General features: G+C 38.9%; 2 protein-coding genes across 3 annotated transcripts; one reads left to right on the forward strand and one right to left on the reverse strand.

The window, feature by feature from the left end:
* Positions 1-10,619: 10,619 nt before the first annotated feature.
* LOC114526732 (ATP-dependent DNA helicase Q-like 1) lies at positions 10,620-12,470 on the forward strand. Its single transcript, XM_028548258.1, has 2 exons — positions 10,620-10,639; positions 10,995-12,470. Exon 2 carries the CDS (start codon positions 11,086-11,088, stop codon positions 12,346-12,348), a length of 1,263 nt encoding a protein of 420 aa, XP_028404059.1. The 5' UTR covers positions 10,620-10,639; positions 10,995-11,085; the 3' UTR covers positions 12,349-12,470.
* LOC114526731 lies at positions 12,382-16,408 on the reverse strand. Of its 2 annotated transcripts, XM_028548257.1 has the most exons (5): positions 15,683-16,408; positions 15,393-15,547; positions 14,633-15,181; positions 13,794-14,057; positions 12,382-13,660 (listed from the first exon to the last, which is right to left on the reverse strand). In XM_028548257.1, the coding sequence occupies exons 2-5, from the start codon at positions 15,483-15,485 to the stop codon at positions 12,476-12,478; spliced, it is 2,091 nt and encodes a 696-aa protein (XP_028404058.1). In that variant the 5' UTR covers positions 15,486-15,547; positions 15,683-16,408; the 3' UTR covers positions 12,382-12,475. The 2 variants fall into 2 exon arrangements, with proteins under 2 accessions (XP_028404058.1, XP_028404057.1); XM_028548256.1 differs by lacking the exon at positions 15,683-16,408 and having other exon boundaries at positions 15,393-15,625.
* Between the last annotated feature and the right edge of the window lie 4,151 nt (positions 16,409-20,559).

Genomic DNA, 20,559 nt, shown 5'->3' on the forward strand with positions numbered 1-20,559 from the left:
TTCTTCTGAAGAGCCCTGATGGTTGATTTGACACTTTTGTTTATGTCCCTCTTTCCACTGTTTATATTTCTCACTTTCCTTATCCTCTGCGCATGTTCCTTGCACTCACGACAGAAAAGAGACTTAACTTCATAATCTAGTATTTCCCCAGTGTCCACTGAGATGACAAAAATTACACCAATTTTAGAAGAATGTCCTCTTTTTTGGCAAGTACCATCGACAGTTACAGCAACATGGGCAATGTCTGTCTTACCATCACCATTCTCGATATTATCTAGTTGTTCGAACAAAATCTTTTCTCGCAACCTTTGTGCCGCATCTTGCATCACTTGTTCAGCATGGCTTCTAGCAGTCTGTTCAATTTGAATCAAGTGTTCATTGTATGCTTTTTTAGTAACTGGAGGGGGCAAATTCATTCCACCACAAAACTGTGCAAGTCCCGCATGACCAATGTGGTGAGCCGCTAGCACCGATCTGCGATTTACTTCTTGGGACCCACCACCTTTCCCACCTAAACGCTTGCTCGTTGCCAATGGAGTTTCCACCTTGCAGTTGGAGCATTTTAGGAACAAAGACTCCCCTAATCCTTCTCTTTCTCGATTTTTTGGGGCAGCAGGTTGTTGATTTCAAAATGTTCTACTGTGCCTTTAACAAAAGAAACTAAATCAACTGAACATTTTTTATATAACTGACAAGTTAATGCTTAAAATGAATCAGAGTTTATAAAGGGAATATGAATCATCATCCCAAGATGTAGTAGAAGGATTACATGTGTTAATTGGGGCAGCAGGTTGTTGATTTCTTGCAAGGCTGTGACCATAACTTACAGGAGTATTAGAAGAGTGGGCTATTTGATCATGATTTGGGGTAAATGGTGGGTGTGTTGTAGATGATTCCCTCATGAGTAACTGAGCCAAAAGCATTTCATGCCTTCTGTTTGCCTCAGCCTGTTCCTTTTGGTATGCATAAAATAGCTCATCTCTTTTCCTTTCTGCTTCTAATAAAATCTTTAGTCGCTCATCTCGGTTTTTTTCTTGTTCTTTACTGTTTGTTTCAATGCTTTTTGCTACTTGCATCATAGCTTCTGTCTGGGATTTTGGTTTTGAAAAAAGTTTTTTGGGGTGTACTCTAACTTTAGTCTTCTTTATAGGGCTTTTTTTCTTTCTTTGGTCCTTTTAACCATGTTCTACCTCTTGTACTTCTGCAACATTCTCAACTTCATCAACATCTTGCCCTTCAGATAATGCGCCATCACTATGTTGCTCAGACAAAGTGTGATGTTCAGATAACATGTGAGCACTTTTCTGTTTAAACGATGTGCCAGCATTTTGGCTGTCAGATGAAATGCTACCACTGAAACCTTCAGATGATGTGGTTTGAGTGCGAATCATGCCAGCTGGTTTGGGCCTTCTCTTGTTGCTTATAGAATAATCGCCATCATCACTAAATTCATGAGTAGAATCATCCTCTGTACCAGTGGAATCAAATTTGGTATCTATATCGCTTGCTTTACTGGAAACTGATGTCATGTCATCAACGGCTTCGCTGAAATGTGGGTTCATTATATGATACCAGGATGGTACAGCTGTATCTTTTGCTCCAAGGCCAGTTCCATTCCTTATTTTGGCATCAATAGTTCGCCATTGTTTTTTAAACCATTTGAACTTTGCGCGTAGTTGTTCAGTCATAAATGTAGCATCTTCTTCATATTCCATGCTTACTTCAAAGTGCTGCTTTATACGTTGAAATAGTATTTTATTTGAAGTTCTTTTAAGTGCATAGTTCTCGATCTGGTATAACCAAGACCGATCTGTGCCTTCAGATGCACAAAGCACTTTCGCATATGTTATTGTTTCCTCCTCCGTCCAAATTCTATTTCTTGTTTGTTGACAGGAAGTCATTTTTGGGGCTTTTCTTGTCTTACTTTGTTTTCTTTTGGGCGCCATTTTGTCTTAAGCGACCTTCTAGTTTCAGTCTTTGACCATGTTGCTTATGCAAAAGTCAGCAAAACTCATCTGATTTATCCGTCTAAATGCGAATTTAAGACGAGTTTCCTGTCCAGACGGGATTCCTGTCTCACTTACCCGTCTGTTTAGACAGGAAAGTTAGACAAGTAAATTCGGACGAGAAACCCGTCTGTGACCGGATTCACATCAGACGAGTTTCCCGTCTCTAATGTGAATTCGGCTATTATGTTGTTTCAGAAATGCACTGCTGCCCAGCATGATTTAGAAATTCTGCAAAATTACAAATTTGCAGGCAAATTACACACTATATATGTACATGTACTATATTTAAACTGAGATGAAACGCTACAGTTTTTAAATATTTATTCCATACTGAATAAATGTTTTAAAACTGTGTAGTGCTACCTTAAAAGGACGCACTCCATAAAATGTTAAATGTTTCAAACACCGGAAAAACGTAACAATCTGAATAATTAGTAACAGGGAGGCATCGTGTTTGTGCACCGAGGCACACGACAGGGAGGCATCGTGTTCGTGCACACGAGGAACACGTTTCAGCGTGTTTGGGTCCCAATTGTACGGTAGCCCACAATGGGAACTGCAAACATGTGTGTTTGCTAAGCAAGATCAGGGTCCAAACATATGTATTTTATTTGCTGCAAACATATGAGTTGCCGCAAACATACAAGTTGCTGCAAACATACGATTGAGTTGCTGCAAACATATGAGTTGCTGCAAACATGAGTTGCTGGAAACATACAAGCTGCTGGAAACATACGAGTTGCTGCAGACATACGGTGACCGCTGGCTTAACTAACAGGCTAGATCGTAATGACTAAAAATAATGATGACCTTGTGGACCAAAAAACATGTGAGAAAATTGAACCGGAAGTAGGAATTCTGGCTTTTCGAAGTTTGAACTTCGAACAAGTGCTATAGCATGTTTTGTCGAGGCTGTGGTTTGTCTGTAATTGCTGAGGCGAAATATTGCTATAATTGTGGTCGACAATTGAAAGATGTTGATACCAATACATCATTGAGTGCATCATCGTTGACGAGTACCGGGTTGAGTGGTCGTCAATCGCGAGAGGAAGCTAGAAGGAAGAATTTTTCTTTTAAAAACGCAAAAAAGGAGAAACCTAGTGAACCAGACATCACCATTCAAGTTGGAATAGCTACAGGGCACGAATTAAAGGTGAAGAAGGGTAGTAACCTTCCAATAAAAGTCTCCGCCAACATTGACGCAGATGCATTGCTGACCGTCTCGCTCGAAAAACATGGGCGCTTCAACAAAGATCACGTCAAAGCCGATCGTGGCCGATACCCTGACAAATCAATCGTAAATACATCGCCTGGAGTACAAGAGAAGTTTTCTTTAAAACGATATAAGGAAGAGCTGGGAAAACCATTTTCATGAATCATGCTTTTTATTTGCGAGTTAAAATATATCTTTTCTGAAAAAATTAAAAGTTTGCACTCGGTCCTGGATGAAGAAGACAACAAATTCGGGGCCGATGATGAACTGTCAGATCCGCCGTTCTTAGTTAAAGCTGAGAAAAAAGGCAGAAAAATTATTGTTTCAGACAAACAGAATTTAATTTTGACCCACCCGAAACCACTGACTTGCACTGTAACTGAAAACAATGTACAATGTCCTTCGTGCATGTTTTTTTATTGCTCAGACATTGAAGCTCACGCAGACTCGTGTGTGGAAAATAGCTCTATAAGGAATGAAGTTTTCAAACAGTCTTATGACGATAGCGTCTTCCAGTCAGTTATGAACGAAGACAACCCAAACTTTGAAAACGAAGAAAATAATGCTCCAGAATCCAATGGAACTTGCCTGTCTGTGAAAGATATTGTAAAGAATATAGCAAAACAGATCTTGCCGACCACGTCAAGAATAATGTTTGGAGGGGCAGATTGTTTGATGACTATGTTGAAACAAGAAAGAAATTCCCTTGGTTTAAGGCATGTGGCAACATAAAAGTAACTTTTATGGGAGAACCAACTATCGACACAGGTGGACCGAGACAAGAATTTCTATAAGGTATGCTAAAACATGTTGTCCACATAACCATCTTCTGGCCACATAGATAATGGATCAGCAATTGAGTTAGTTTGAAAAGACTGAAACAAACATTGCACAATTTCTGTATGCTAATGTTGCATATTATGCAGTATGCATAAATCAATTCATACACATTTAAATACCTTACAGAGGTTAGGCAATATTTGTTCCCAATCTTTTTTTATTTTTTATCTGATACTGTAATTTTAAGAGAAGCCTGTCATGGAGATTTTATCCTATTAATTTAGGAGCTATTTGCATAAACAATACTGAGGATCAGCTGGGCCTTGGTCGACATCACATGGGCCTTTATCATACATCTATAAATTTTTAGAATTCTTAGGAAGGAACTAAGTAAAAAAGTTATTTAGAATTAATTTTTGCATTCACAAGACTATATTATAAAATATCCCATAAAATATGTAGCTAACAAATTTATTGTTTCCAACAAGTAAATTAATTGACTAGCATTTAGGCAGAATAAATTTGATAAAGAAAATATGGTATTAACATGGGTTTGACTGACATTTCACAGACATTAAGTCTAGCCTTGCACCATCATTGCCACAAATTGATCATTCATTTGTTAATTCATTTAAGCTACTATGCTGCAATCAGTAATAAACTGTTCATTGTTTTATATAGATGTCCTCGAAGAAATACAACAACGACTGTTTCCTGATGGAGAACCTGCCTGCATTGCGCAGGGTCTTAGTAATTTTCATTCCAATATGCAGGAGAATTAATGGCATTGTCGATTGCCTATGGTGGCTCTTCACCATCATTGTTAAAGGAGTGGGTTTTTGATTATTTTGCAAATGTGTTGCCTCTGTTAATCCGTCAGTTAATGAGATGTCCTGAACTGAAGAATTTTGTCAATCAGGTACTATTAAACTGAAAATTAATCAATATGAAATGATTAAATTATCATGTAAATGAATAGTTAAGCATCCAATGTATCAATAAAATGATGTTAATTTGTAATATTAAACCCCAATTAATGTTAGCTAGTTTGCTCTGTTTGCAAATACTTTGATTTATGTTCTTAAAACAATCAACAATCAATAAATTACTTATTAAGATGGTTCACATCTTGGCAGTTCAGTTCAGTTGTTTTCTCATTTTTATATTTAGTTACTTGGTTGCAAAAGCTCCAATGATGTTCAAAATATACTCACAGAAGACAAAGGTCTTAGCATATTCCAGGAAATTGGTTTCAGGGGCATTCCAACTAGAGCTGATCTACACACCAAAGATGAAGTTGTCAGGTATTTTGCTTTGTGAAACAACTTAATTACATCAAATACATATAGTGTACATTTGAAGCTCAATAACGAGGCATTCTATTCAATAGGTTGCCAGCCTCACTGAATGGCAACATGTATTAGCACCTCCTTCAAACAGTTACCTCCATTAATTTAGTTTAATTCCCCCTCCTGAATGCAGCCACATTCGATATACAAAGCAGGTTTCCAAAATGCATATTCAACTTAAATAACCTAGTTCAAAATTGCTACAACAAACAATATTTATTACATATCAATGATCCCCAACACTGTCCTGTTCTAATTCAATCACTCCTCTACATACTCTAGAGGAGACAGGCGATGAATCGGGCAGAAATACTCCTTGCCTTTTGATTTCACCTTCACGACTTGTACCAATCTGTCACTTCCGGGGTACACTTCCATCACGCAACCAAGCGGCAACTCACCACAATTAGCTTTAGGTTCAGCTATAAATACAATGTCTCTAGGTTTCAAGTTGTGCCTTGTGTGAAACCATTTTTTGCTGACATTTAATGACGGACAAGACTCCCTACGCCAACGCCTCCAAAACAACTTCAACAACCGCTGTATGCGATGCCATCTTTTAACTGGGTTATAGTCTTCCTCTTTTAGAATTTCTGGGGCAAATCGCCCTCCAATCTGGCCAACGATAAAATGATTGGGGGTCAAATCATTCAGGTCCACACTAACATAGGTGATCGGTCTGGAGTTCATGTTCATAGGTGATCAGTCTGGAGTTCTCCTCCACATATGGCTGTGTGTAACTCCTCATCTCTTACCTCAGCATCACCCAAAATTGCTTTTATCGCTTTTTTCGCACTCTTGATTAATGCCTCGAATACGCCGCCAAAGTGCGGCGCGGAGGGTGGGTTAAATTTCCATTCTATCCCTTAGTGAACAATGGTCTCTCGTGTGATCTTTTCTTGGTTTAAGTTATCAACAAGTTCACGCAGCTCTCGCTCCGTGCCCGTGAAGTTGGTCCCATTGTCGCTTATCACGTAGCTTGGCGTCCCCCTCCTGGAAATCATCCGGGTAAAGGCATTGATGAAAGAATCATTGTCTAACAAGTACACCATCTCTAAATGTACGGCGCTTGTAGCCAAGCAGGTGAATAAACATAGATAACATTTCGCCTTTAACGTTCGTTCCCACCCCTGTCAAGTGAGGAAGGGTCCACCGTAATCAACTCCAACCTTTTCGAATGCCCGCAATGACTCCAATCTGGGTCGTGGAAGAGGTGCCATCATCTGGTTTGCCATCTTCATCAAAAACCGTTGCTGACATTCAGAACAAGTTTCAATTGTATTTCGAACTGTCTTACGACCTTTCACAATCCAATACCAAGAACGTAAATGTGTTAAGGCTAATTTAACACCAGGGCCATGTCCTAAGCATTCATGAGCGTTGAGCACAATCAGTTGGGTAACCGGGCTGGTCTTGGTAGAATGACAGGGTGTCTAGCATCGTAAGGCAATTCCATTGCAAGGCGCAAATGTCCGTCCAGTCCCAGCAGGCCATCAGGGTCCTTCCGAGGATTGAGTTGTACCAGCGAAGGGTCTTTCTCAGCTTAAGGGTATGCTTCAATTTTTACTTCCTTTATCCAAGCTTTCTTTGCTTGTGCGATCTCCAAACATAAAAGTTTGCGTCCTTTCACTCTAGTTGCAACCGGTATCCTCGTATTTCTTCCAAAACGTAATATCCATTCTGTCACCCGACAAGGATGCTTGAAGCTTGAAAAACACTGTGGATCGATGGCAAGAATTTCACCTGTGCTAGTTGTGTGAGTCTGACAGGCCTGTCTCTTGTGGTCATTAACTTGGTTTGGGTTCCTGCTCGGGGGTGTAGGCCATGCAGTCTCGGGCTGTTTTAAAAATGTTGGGCTCTCCAACCAGAAGGTGCACTTAGGCAATTCAGAAGTCTTCATTCTCCTTGTAGCCAGATCAGCTGTGTTGTTCGTGCCTGGGATGTGGTGCCATTGCTCTGGATTTGTGGTGCGATGGATCTCTCCAATTCTGTTTGCTACGAATGGTTTGAACTCTTTGCTTTGGTTGTGCACCCAATACCAAACATTTTCAGAATGTATCCAAAAGAATACCCTGTCTACTTCGAGCACTTTTAGGAGGTTTCGAGCTAGACGACAAGACAATACAGCACCCATGAGTTCAAGACGAGATATGGTCATACACTTCACAGGAGCGACACGACACTTTGACCCAATAAGACAAGAAGTTATATCGTCAACTTGATATAAACTCCCAAATATGCCACTGCAGCAAATGCATCTTTGGAAGCGTCCGAGAAAAGATGCATATCAACACTGACATGATTTGCAAGGCGAAGGAGACATTGAACAGCCAAACGCGACAAGAACGGTCATTCTGACACCCATTTTGACCATTTTGTCGCCAGGTCATCTGGAAAGAAATTATCCCAATCTAGTCCAGCCAACCACATTTCTTGCATTAACATCTTAGCGCGAATAATAAATGGAGCGAGAAATTGAAGCAGGTTGTAAATTGCTGCGATGGTACTCAATACGGTGCATTTCATTAAGGGCTCAGCCGATTCAGGATACTTGATCTGGAAGGTAAACACGTCATCCCTGGCCTCCCACATCATGCCAAGGGTCTTTGCTGACCAAGGGTCTTTCGTTTTCGTTCCACCATCTTTGCTGAAGTCTAAGGTTGAAAGACGTTCACTTTCAGGGATGTTTTCAATAACCGCTATTTCGTTTGATGCTCATTTTCGTAGAGGAAAGCCCGAGAAGGGTCGTAAGTTGGCATTGTAAATCTTGGGCTGTCTCCATGGTTTCACAGGAGTTGAGTAGGTCATCGACATACATTGAGTTTAACACTGAATCAGCAGCTTTGGGGAATTCTGTTGAGTGTTTTTTAGCATGACTTTGAATGATGTACTGTGAACAAAAAAGAGATGCCGTATTTTCAAACACCAATCTCTCAAACTCGTAGATTGTCGGCTTGCGCGCTGTATGAAAGTCACGCCAAAGGAATCTGTGGTACTTTCTATCTGACTCCTGTATGCCCACCTGCAGAAACATCTCTGAAATATTGCTGCTAAGTGCCACGGGCGCTCCCCGAAAACGGGTTAGAACGTCAATGATCTCCCTCTGAAGCTTTGGTCCTGATCGCATTGCGTCATTCAAACTCTTTCTGTTATACTTCATTGCTGCGTCAAACACAACTTGGACTTTTGTAGTATTCTTGTCGGGTCAAACCACTGGAAAGTGCAGTAAAAACCATTGATCTGACGCCTCCGTCTTGGGAACCGCCCGTACATATCCTTTCTCTTAATAGTCTTTGAAAATCTTGCTATAAGCCTGCATGAGCTCTGGACCTTTCCTCTTCAGGGACTTTTCTTGGTCTTCAAGGCGATGCATGGTAACTTCAAAGTTATTGTCTAACTTAAGCCCGGCGCACACTAGAGCTTGCTTCTCAGCCAAATGTCATTCGTGGCAGCGGGCTTAAGCAGGAAGCTCCAGTGTGCGGTGAAGTTTTTTGAGTTTTTGTTCACTCGTGGCGCCTGGAACAAATATTCAACATGTTGAATATTTTTTGGCACGAATAACGCTTGCCTCCGTGTGTGCGCTAAATTGAAGGAGCAAGCTCGCAACAACTGAATAATGCGCATGCGTATCAGCGACAGTAAACGAAAACAAAATGGAGGGGCAAAGTGAGTTGCTGACTGATGCTATTTTGGAGGACAGAATTGCTGATATATGGCCCGATTATCCGTGCCTATATGATGTTAGATCTCCAGACTTTAAAAACCGAGATAAGAGAGAAAAGGCATTCCAAGAAATTGCCGAAAAATTGCAAAAAACTGGTAAGCTTTAACGATACAGTCGATTAGTCGATACATATTTGAATTTCTTTGCTAATGTTTGTCAAGATTTTGCCTCATGACCTCATCTACACACTATGTATCTCTTTTGGAAAATCAAGGAGTATTTTATGTTTTGGTTTACTTGTGCAATAGTGGTGGACAGTAGCGTAGCCAGCCTGACGATTTTGTCCCGCTATGTAAATTGCGAGTTATTATAATTATTCATGTATTTAGAAATCTATTGTTTTCACAGTCAATAAACACTCAAATATTAGCATAGCGGGACAAATCGACAGGCTAGCTACGCTACTGGTGGTGGAATCTATTTCCACCTGCAGCATAATAATACTTTTGTACTGTATTGTGCTATTTTTAGTATATACCTAATATTAATTCATTTTGCAGTCGACTGGGTTAAAGCTAAATTAAAAGCATTACGAAATAGTTATACAAAAGCCAAGAAGCCTGGACCATGTGGAAGTGCCAGAAAAACCCTTACCAAACGGGCTGCCTGGTTGCTAGAAAAATTACAATTTCTTGCTCCACATGTTGCAACACGAGCATCTATTTCAAACGTCGATTTAGTAAGTATATTTTAGAAATAAGTATTCAATCACATAAGTTCATTGAATTATTAGTTGAAAGCCTGTGTAACTAGTGTGTAACTAGCCATGGTAAAGAAAGTTTACATTTCAAACATGTTAGCCAGACAAGCTAATCAGTTTTAAACAACATTCCAAAACACATTAATTAATTTTAGGTTGCTTCATTTATTGTACAATCATATTGTCTTGCCATGGGATAGCCTGCGTTGCCAGCCGGCTAAACACGGTTATATCCGTCTGCGCATTAGCGAACAAATTCATGTTCCAGTACCAGGAAATGAGTACTGACTCCTGATTGGCTCGCTTTTGTGATAGTTATAACATCGTTTCTGATTGGTTATGGAAATTACACGGGCTGGCACCCTAAAAATCAAAATGGCTACATTTCCGGAGCGTGCTTGGAAAGAAGCCTTTTTATCTGTTCAGAAACAATTCCTCATCGATCACCTCCTACCAGAACAAGTATCTGCAGTTAAAGCTTTTATTGAAAAGGGAAATGTCTTTGTAAATTTGCCGACGGGGTATGGTAAATCGTTAATATTTCAATGCATTCCTATCGTGTATGATATTCTGTACTCGAGGCCTCGTGGCACTAGTGTAGTTGTTGTTATTTCGCCATTGAAAGCTCTAATGAAAGATCAAGTAGAATACTTAGCAACTTTTGGTGTTCCTGCCATTGCTATTGGGGATGAATACGATGAAGAAACAATACAACAGGTCAAAAACGGGTATTTTTTGATCGTGTATTGCTCTCCTGAATGTTTGTTGTCAACGAGTACTTGGAGGGAGATTTTCAACGATGCTGATTTCCGTGAAAAACTGGTTGGTGTAGCTATCGGACGAGGCTCATTGTATTACTGAGTGGTACGTTATGTGAATGCTTTATAATTATATTAAAAATATCTATTTATTACTCGCCAGGCACATAGTCTTACATAGCTACACGTTAGCTAATGCATGCGAGGACGATCTTACCAGTCACCCCATGTGTCATAAAATTATTTGGCATAGTAAGACCTATTAAATTTGACAAATAACAATGTTTATTGATTACAACAGATAGTATACCATTTCTGCTCAATATGAAAGAATACTATTTGAGATTACGGACAAGTCGTTAAAAGTGTGTGTGTGTGTGTGTGTGTGTGTGTGTGTGTGTGGGGTGGCTGATTCAACTATGTATTTATGAATATTTATCATCACTCCTTTTCCATTTTAGGGGTTTGTCAAATTCAAGCAAATGCCCATTCCGAAAGTGGTATGGTTGTCTAGGTGAACTCAGATCACTTATTCCACAAGAATGCAAAATAATGGTTCTAACAGCAACTGCATCAAAACTTACTACAGAGAAAATTTTGGATGCAGTTAATATATCTCGCGATACAATTATGATACAGCAGAGTCCAGATAAAGTGAACATTTCATACACGAGACAATACCTTGATAAAAATTACCCCATTGAAAAGCAATTTGGTGCACTTCTTGGAGAATGTCAAAGGCTTGGAATAAATACACCCAGAACTATAATATACTGTCAAACACGGAAACAATGTGCAATACTATTTCGTTTGTTTGAAGTGTGTCTTGAAGAAAAACTTTATCATGGTAGCAAAGATTATCGAAATCGTGTTGTTGACATGTACCATGCAGGCACACCAGAATCTGTAAAGGAACATGTTTCTGAGCAAATGTCAAATGAAAATGGTGTGATTCGTGTACTAATATCATCAATTGCTTTTGGGATGGGTGTCAATTGTAAGCAGGTAAGAAGAGTTGTGCATTTTGGACCCTCCAAAAGTATAGAATCGTATATTCAAGAGTGTGGTCGAGCTGGTCGAGATGGAGTTCAAAGCACATGCATGCTTCTATATAATGGCCTACTCTCTGTGCACTGTGATAATGACATGAAACATTATTTAAATCACGAAGGATGTTTGAGGGAAAAGCTATTGATTCATTTTGGGTACAAGGTGGACCACAAAAACTTTCAGTTTCTGCACAACTGCTGTAGTAACTGCCAGCAAAGTTGTTTGTGTGGCACATCCTCTTGCAGGAAACTTTGGAGTCCACAACTTGAGCAAGAATGTGACCTTGATTTATATACTACTGATGAACAGGAGAAAAGCAAGTTGACAAGAGTTGTGACCAAGAAAGACAAAAAACTATTGAAGGAAAAGCTTATCAATTATCAGAGAGAGATGCTAAAAGAATACAACATTAAAAATATGGTGACATGTCCAAATATGTTACTAGAATTTAACATGTTTCATATTAATCAAGTACTTGGTAGTTGCCATTCTCTATTTACTTTGAATGATGTTTTAAAATCTGTTGAAATATGGCGACATAAGTATGCTGTTGAAATCTTAAGAATTATACAGGATATTTTTGGTGACATGGAAATAGAAATACCTGATGATTTAGAAGACTCAGATGAAGAGGAAACTCTTACTACAGAATGGGAGGCTTTGAGAAATGATTCATCATGTTTGGAAATTGTAAATAGCCAAGATCTGGTTGCTATTGAATCCACCATGGACACTGATACTTCTTACAATAATATTTCAATATGACTTTGTTGACAATATATGTATTTTGAACAGTTATTAACAATATGAATATAATTATTTACAAAATATACAAGTAGCAATTTTTTAAGATCCCAAACCCATTAATTAAAAACTAAACATTATTTACACTTCATCTCGCTTTTCTGTTCAAAATCATGAATTTTTTATGATTGTTTATCCATGTAAACATTTTATGCATATCAAAGCCACTCAACAAACTTGGCTTAACATGTTTAAAAACACTGTATCTCCGTCCTGGTGTGCATGTGAAGGCATTATTAACTACTAATTCATTGACAATTTTCTTTAGATCCCCTTGAGTTGAGGTCTTAACATGTCTTCCTGCTCTTTTGAAAACTGATAAGTTGGTGTCAAAAGTCTTCATCAAAGATGAGGTTACCCCCAGTGAGTGACAGATTCTATCCAGGGATTTATCTGACGCACCTGCTCCTTGATTTTTTATAGCCTCTTTTACCAACTTGTTTAAAAATTCCAACTGCAGGTCTAATGGAATATTTCCACTGATTCCAGGTTTGCTTTTGGTAAAGCGGTTCCAAATTAGATGATGTGTACACTTGGGGCTCAATAAAGCATTTATCTGAAACATCAAATACAGTGCTTCCAGTGAATACTTGGCTGACCCTCCTTGATGTTTTAAGTACATTAAAAAAAATTTCCAACACCGAACAACTCTCTGACCATCCCCTTCTGATATTGCGTCGAAAAAGTTCAACACGAGCATGCCATAGTCAAGAAGTGATCTCTGGTATGACAACATATCATCATCCTCATGAACAGATGTTGCTTCTAGAATGTGTGCATTAGAGTCTCGCAATGACACAGGTGGATTGTGTTTAGCTTCGTGGTCTGTTCTTAACTTTCCAGCATGAGCAAATGTTTTTGTACAGCCAGGAGCCCGGCAAGGGAACCTGCCATGGATATCTGTTTGTAGATCTTCTTGGATTGAATTAACTGACTCTTCAACATCACTGTTACGCCTTTGATCAATAACAAATTCATCAATGACAAGTGATGAAATGTTATTCAAGTAGGATTTTCTCTCTTGTAAACTTGCACTTGCAGTTGTTGAAAACTTGTGTTTGCTTGGCTCTTCATCAATCTTCTGCATTCCTAAAAGATGCATAGCTGCAGCAATGATTCGAGCTTCCACTTCAATGACAAAAAATCTTCTACAAGCATTGGCTGCTGCAGTCACATCTTGCTTTACATTTCGCCTATTCACCAGGTTTCTGTCGCTAAACATGGTACACTTATCGCCAGCTGATGCAACATTGTATAGTTGAGAGAAAGCCACCTAATAAAACAGAATTTGGCATGGTACACTGTAATGATGTAAGATATTTTCATTTAAATACAATTATGGTAACCTTGTTCTGGACTCAATGAAAGTGTATTATATGCTTTAATTTTACCACAAAGTCGTTTACCTCCAAAAATTTGTTCCCAGCATGCCAATCTGCAATCTCAAAGTGCAAGCCTTCAATTCTTTCATCTGGCGTAAATCCATTTGCAACTGAGCTAAGCCCATTCACCCCACGCTCAACACTTAATTGGTCACCAACGACCCCTTGTCCAGCATATTGCTTATCTTTGTCTTCACCATAACATGGAACATACTTTTGAAGAGACTTCAGGATAGCTAGTATTCCGTCTGAGTCATTTTCATTATCATGCAACATACCAAGAAATGTCTATAAAAAAATAAGTAAATATAAGCAGTCTCATGGTGTTGGCTTCTGTTTAGGGCAGATAATTTATCTATTTTCATATTTATCATAATTGGCTAAACTGCAGAATACCCTTTCACTAGTCACAGCCGCTACTCATAGCCACCACAATGCTGGCTACTGGCTACAGGTTTAATTAAGATATTTGAGAACGAGGTTATACAATAATGATGTAATGTTAAATGTATAGCAGCTATAAATTATTATTTCACTGGCTACTGGCTACAGGTTTAATTAAGATATATCAACTATCAGCTTAATTAAACCTGTAGCCAGTAGCCAGTGAAAAAAATAGACCTACATTTAGCATTACATCATCATTGTAATGCCTCGTTCTCGAATATCTTAATTAAACCAGGTGTAGCCATGTAGCCAGGTATTTAATGATTATTAAATATCAGTACTCATAGCCAGTAGCCGCTTTCTTCAAACACAGCTTCAAAAATGACAAGGTATTCGACTACAATTGCTTCGTCATAATTTATCATATATTCAATAAAATTAATAATAACTTGCAAGTGTGTTTTTCCATAACTTACCAAATCTGATTTCATACACATTTCTTTTGTGTACATATGGGGAATATGATGAACAGCAGCATCTGATAAGAATTCCAAACTTTTTATATTGGTAGAAATAACACGTCCCACCAGAGCAATATAGTTATCACGTTGCTTTTGATTATCACGACAAGATGGGAGACATTTACCATTCTGAAGTTTAAGAATCCCATCCTTAGGCTGCTCTTCACCAAGGTGATTCCCTGAAACACGGTTTTCAATTGCCATTACTGTTACACAGTGCTTGTCTACATTTTGGTGGTCCTCTGTCATACGGTGAACCTCTTGGTGATAGTCAATGTTGTCAAACACAAGTTTTCTTCCAACATCTTGAGTAAAACACCTGTTATTCTGTTGACCATGTGCATCTGGGTTTATTTGGGCTGCTCGTTGTTCCATAAACTCCCCTTGTTCTTTCACCGAATGTAAGATGTCCTTGTTGTAATCTTTTCCAAACTCGTCCAACTTCTTATATACATAAGTATGACTGGTTGTGATTTTCAGTGGACATAGCCGGGCAAGTGTATTCTAAAATTCATAAATTAGATATTACTTGAAATATCCCTTTTAATGCATTGAGGTTAATAATTAACCATCCTATGCACATTATGATGAGAAAAAACATGTGACCAAAATCAACTCCCGCCCCTCCCCCACCCTTACATCCGGTAAAGCTATAGAGCTTTGATAGAGCAACAAAGGATACTTTGTGTGAGTTGCATTATTTGTTAGCACTTACCATCCAGTTAGAATGATAAAGAAATATGGTCAACAAAAGCTGAACGGCAGTCATATATCTTGACCTGTTCTTTAAACATATCGAAGCTGCCATTGCTACAGCTGCAAAATCTGGTTTATCTTTGGTTGATTTACTTCTCTTGTTAATACTTGCTGCTGCAAGAACAGAATGAAAAAGTGGTGCTCTGTCTTTTATCTCATTTGACAGATTTTCCATGGAAAATGACAGCATGCTTTGCTTTCTGTTGCTCTGAGACAGGATGGGGTTTTCTTTGAACAAAGTTTAGTCACCTCATTTTCAATTTCTTTCACCATTAGTTGCTTAAGTTCTCTTTTTAGATCAGAGCTTTTCCACGCCGCATTAGCTATTTGTTTGTATGTACCCCTTAACAGCATCTTGCCAAGTGACTCAAGTTCAGAGGGGAGTTTTCGCTCAGCAGTTTTGGACGGCCAGTTTATCTTTACAGTCACATCGACTTCTCCCTTTTTTTGCTGAAAAACTACGGGCGAGGCAGGAATTTCGAGACGAGTATTTAACCCAGAATTTGGCGTGTTTTCTTTTACTGGTGTGGATGTTGTGGGCACAAATATACGCTGTCGTTTCGTCGGGGAGGCTTCGCCAGCAACTTGAGATTTGTTATCCTCACTTCGTCTCTTCGTTTCGGACGGTGTCTCGTCGATCTTGCAGGCATTTTGAATTGCCTTATCGATTTCAGACAACTGTTCTTTCAAACTTTTGCGTTTTTTCAGTTTCGCGAGACAATGCTTACAAATATACTTCACAGAACTTTTCACCGGGACAGTGAAAGGGAGATTTCTTAACGCTTCTTTCACATCGAATTTTCCTTTTCCTTCTATAAAATATCTTTCCGTGTGTTTAACTATATCTTGAGAACATAATACACATGAATAATTCATGAATAAGTAGTCTTTTACAGTCTTTTACCAATATGGTTCTATTCTTCCTGAAGCCTGCGGGCAGGCTGATATTGTTTACTGCTTCAGTAACCAATCAGAAACGATGTTATAACTATCACAAAAGCGAGCCAATCAGGAGTCAGTACTCATTTCCTGGTACTGGAACATGAATTTGTTCGCTAATGCGCAGACGGATATAACCGTGTTTAGCCGGCTGGCAACGCAGGCTAGCCATGGGACAGATCCATGATTGTTAAAGTATGTAGTTAGGATTTCACGCTGATCCTTGGCACTTCTAGGTGGGTTGTGATTAGGATTGCTTTGCAAACCAGTAAGTCTTTGGTCATTTCTCCACATTCCTTCAGAAATTGTATGATCAGCATTCTCTAAGTCAGCAGCCGCTGTGTATGTTGATTTGTTTTTTTCCACTAGGTAGTTGTGTAGACAGCAAGCGGCAAAAAGGACATATGTCAACTTATCTGGGCACATTTTAATTGTAGTCAGAAAAACTCTCCATCTGTGAGCTAGAATTCCGAAGGCGTTCTCAACCACTCTCCTTGCACGTGATAATCTGTAGTTAAATATACGCTTCTCTTGTTCTAAGTTGCGATGTGGGTAAGGTTTCATGAGATTCTTTGACATAGGGAAGGCATCATCCCCAACAATGTGGTAGTTTAATTTAAATACTGAATTTCCTGGAAGACATGTAGGAGATGGAAGGTTAAGTGAATTATTTGACAACGACCTGGATGAAATTCCAAGATCGACAAAAGAGCCATTGAAAATGAAACCCAATAGAAAAAGGCAAGCTGAAGAGGAATTTAAGATAATACAAGAACTGGCACAGTCTCTTGCTGAAAGAAAGTCGAAGACACAGAAGTCAAACAAACCAGCTACTAATCCTGTTGAACCATTTTGTCAATATGTAGCACAGACATTGTCTACGCTTGACACTGGAGTTCGACACCTAGCTGAACATAAAATAAGCCAAATCCTGTTCCAAGCACAAACTGGCACACTTGCTCAAGAAAACCCATACAGATCTATTCCACCTATACAACCACAGCCACATTTTTTCCACACAGAAAATACACAATATAGCCTGGCAGGAATGAACAATCAAGCTGTGAGCACATATTCTCCATTCAATGCTCAGCAACCACATTCTTCACCCCAGAATGACTCTGCAGGTCACAACTTCAATGCTCGTACAGGTATATGGAGTTTGCAAAATACACAAGGTGGCCACACCCCAGAAGATAGGCACTAAAGCATGCAACAACTTTACTCCAGCTAAGTAGCAAGTGGAAAAAAACTGCAATGGATATTGGAAACTATTAAAAGAAACATCTATTTTATACTATTTACAATAGGATGCCTTTATCTTAATCATGCATTAATGTTGTGTTAAAAGAAAATTCATATTACAAACCTTTAAATAAATTTCTTTTAGTGCTATGTACAATGCTTTGCAAGTTTCTTCAACAATTGATGAAATAGTTCTTTCCCCTATTCGGTACTGAAATGACAGACTCCTAAAAGTCTCACCTAAAATATAAGGTGACAGGTTGAGTCCGTTAAGAAAGCAATGAATCATAATCATTTGATAAAGTTCTGTCACTTCATTAAAATTACTTTTAGGAGCTTTTGGAAAGGAATATTTCCTTGTAGTTCATTAGTTTAAAATCATCGCATTTTGAAATAATAAATTTGAGATCTAAGTTTACAATTCGATATACTTAAAGAACAGAAAATTTTTAGTTATTATAATTACAAAACCACCGAAAATAAGGGATAAAAAACAAACCTGTTGCAAGAAATCGCAGAGTTACCGATAGGCGCTCAGACGGCTTTAGTGCACTTCGCAAATGGGTATCTTTTTTTGAGATGAATGGGCAAACCATTCCCAAGATTTCATTGAATGCTTCTCTATTCAAGCGATGGTATTGCCGGAATCGTTCTGGATCTTCAGCATTTAACTCACGAATTAGATTTGCATGCGCCCCTTGTGTTTCTCTCCGCAATATCCAGCGCCTTGACCATGTCTGCCGATTTGCAGCTCGTAAAAGACGTCGTCGCATAAGCAACAAAAAAAGCAACATTTCTTCGAATTCCTCTTCTTCGGAATCTCTTGCTATTTCCTCCATTTTGTTTTCGTTTACTGTCGCTGATACGCATGCGCATTATTCAGTTGTTGCGAGCTTGCTCCTTCAATTCAGCGCACACACGGAGGCAAGCGTTATTCGTGCCAAAAAATATTCAACATGTTGAATATTTGTTCCAGGCGCCACGAGTGAACAAAAACTCAAAAAACTTCACCGCACACTGGAGCTTCCTGCTTAAGCACGCTGCCACGAATGACATTTGGCTGAGAAGCAAGCTCTAGTGTGCGCCGGGCTTTAGGCTCCCCGTCCTTCTATGGCATACCAAGCTCGTACCATCCATCTTTAAACCTCAACGTTTCAGACACTTGCTTTACAGCAGCTTTATCTTCTGTGGTCATGGGTTGGTCTCCCTGTTCCTTTATGCCGATGGATTCCAATTCCCAGAATTGGTGCAAAATATCAACGGGTGGGGGTTCTTGATCAGAGGTGTTATGTTGAGAACGAAATGTCATAGTAAAGTGTGTCTATCTTGTCAGAACTCTTGCACCAACATAGGCCCGAAACACACCCACCCCAAATTGGTCAGACGGGGTGGAACAGGGGGTGGTTGCTTCCAATCATTATGTCAATCCGTCTGCATTTTGAAATATCTCAAAGGGGATGTCACACAGATGAGGCCATTTCTTCTTTATTCTCGACCATTTTATGGCAGGCGTGTCAAAATGTATTTCAAAAACTGATGTCCAGACTTTAAATTTTTGTAGCCCATTTTCACATTTTTATAATTAGCTAATTGTTGTTATACAATTATATTAAATATTGGCATCAATTGATTATACCGTTTTTATATGGACACGACCAAAACTAGCTAAGTTATCGTCTTTTAAAAATTGTTGCGCGAAATAAAATATTTCCGATAATGGAAATTCAAAGTGAGACCTCCAGACAAAAAAAAAGCAAATTTAATTAAATCGACAAACTGTAATGTAGCAAAATTTACATAAATCCAACGAGTTTAGGGTCTTATGCCTTCAACATGTCCTCTGTTTCTGTCTATGCAAGTTTGACAGCGTCAAAGGATGCCTTGAACTGCTTGTCGAACCATTATCATAAAATGTTTTTACAATAAATTTACAGTGCCTAGACCACTTAAATACTCCTCTACTTGAAACCACTAACATGGACCTACAAATAGCTACCTTTTTAAAGAAAGGTATCATTGTTGAAAGCTCAGATGAACCTGAGCAGTTTATTTCGACTGTCTTTCTTCGTGAGAAAAAAGACGGAACTTTTCCGTACTCTAAACTTAAAGTCTTCAATAAATGGGTGAACTGTAACCATTTTGAAATGGATTCGAACCATACACGCACACAACTCATGAAGCCATATTGTTATATTGGCTCTATAGACCTAAAAGATGCATATTTTTCAATTCCGATCCATCGGAATCATCAGAAGCAGGGCTCTCAGAACGTCATGCCAAATATTCCTTAGACTCAGCGGTAAAAATTCCATAAATGAGCAAACATTTCCGCAAACTCTAAAAATTGCGGGAAAATAGTTTTTAGCATTCCAACATGTTAGATTCTGAATCTTCAAGCAAAGAAACAGAGGCAAGTCCTCAAAAACAACAACAACAGCAGCAACCGCAACAACAGCAACCACAACAAGAGCCGCAACAACAGCAACCACAACAACAGCAGCAGCAATCGCAACAACAGCAACAACTGCAACAACAGCAGCAATGGCGACAGCAACAACCACTTGGTGTCATGAATCTACAGATTCCCAATGTTTTATTTATTTATTTACATTTGGCACATCATACTAATATAAAAATACATAAAAAAGACAAAAAAACATATACACAATACATGCAATGATGATGGCTAGGTAGCCACAACAGCGTTAGCCAATTACAGTGGTCCCGCACAGACGGACGGTTTGACGGACGGATAAATGGTAAAATAATGTGAACGGACGGATAATTCGTAAATTAATGTGATCTAAAGTTAAAGTTAAAAGCAACATGTCGGTGCTGTGGAAATGTTTCGAGCGGTATTGCATTTCAAGCAGATGCTTTTCCATGTTCATGGGTTTTCTGGGTCGTAAGTATTCTGAAGCGCTGTCACATAGTAGTTGAAG

The sequence above is a fragment of the Dendronephthya gigantea genome, unplaced genomic scaffold (assembly GCF_004324835.1).
Source record: "Dendronephthya gigantea isolate DGI-Jeju-01 unplaced genomic scaffold, DenGig_1.0 000041F, whole genome shotgun sequence".
Lineage (NCBI taxonomy): Eukaryota > Metazoa > Cnidaria > Anthozoa > Malacalcyonacea > Nephtheidae > Dendronephthya > Dendronephthya gigantea.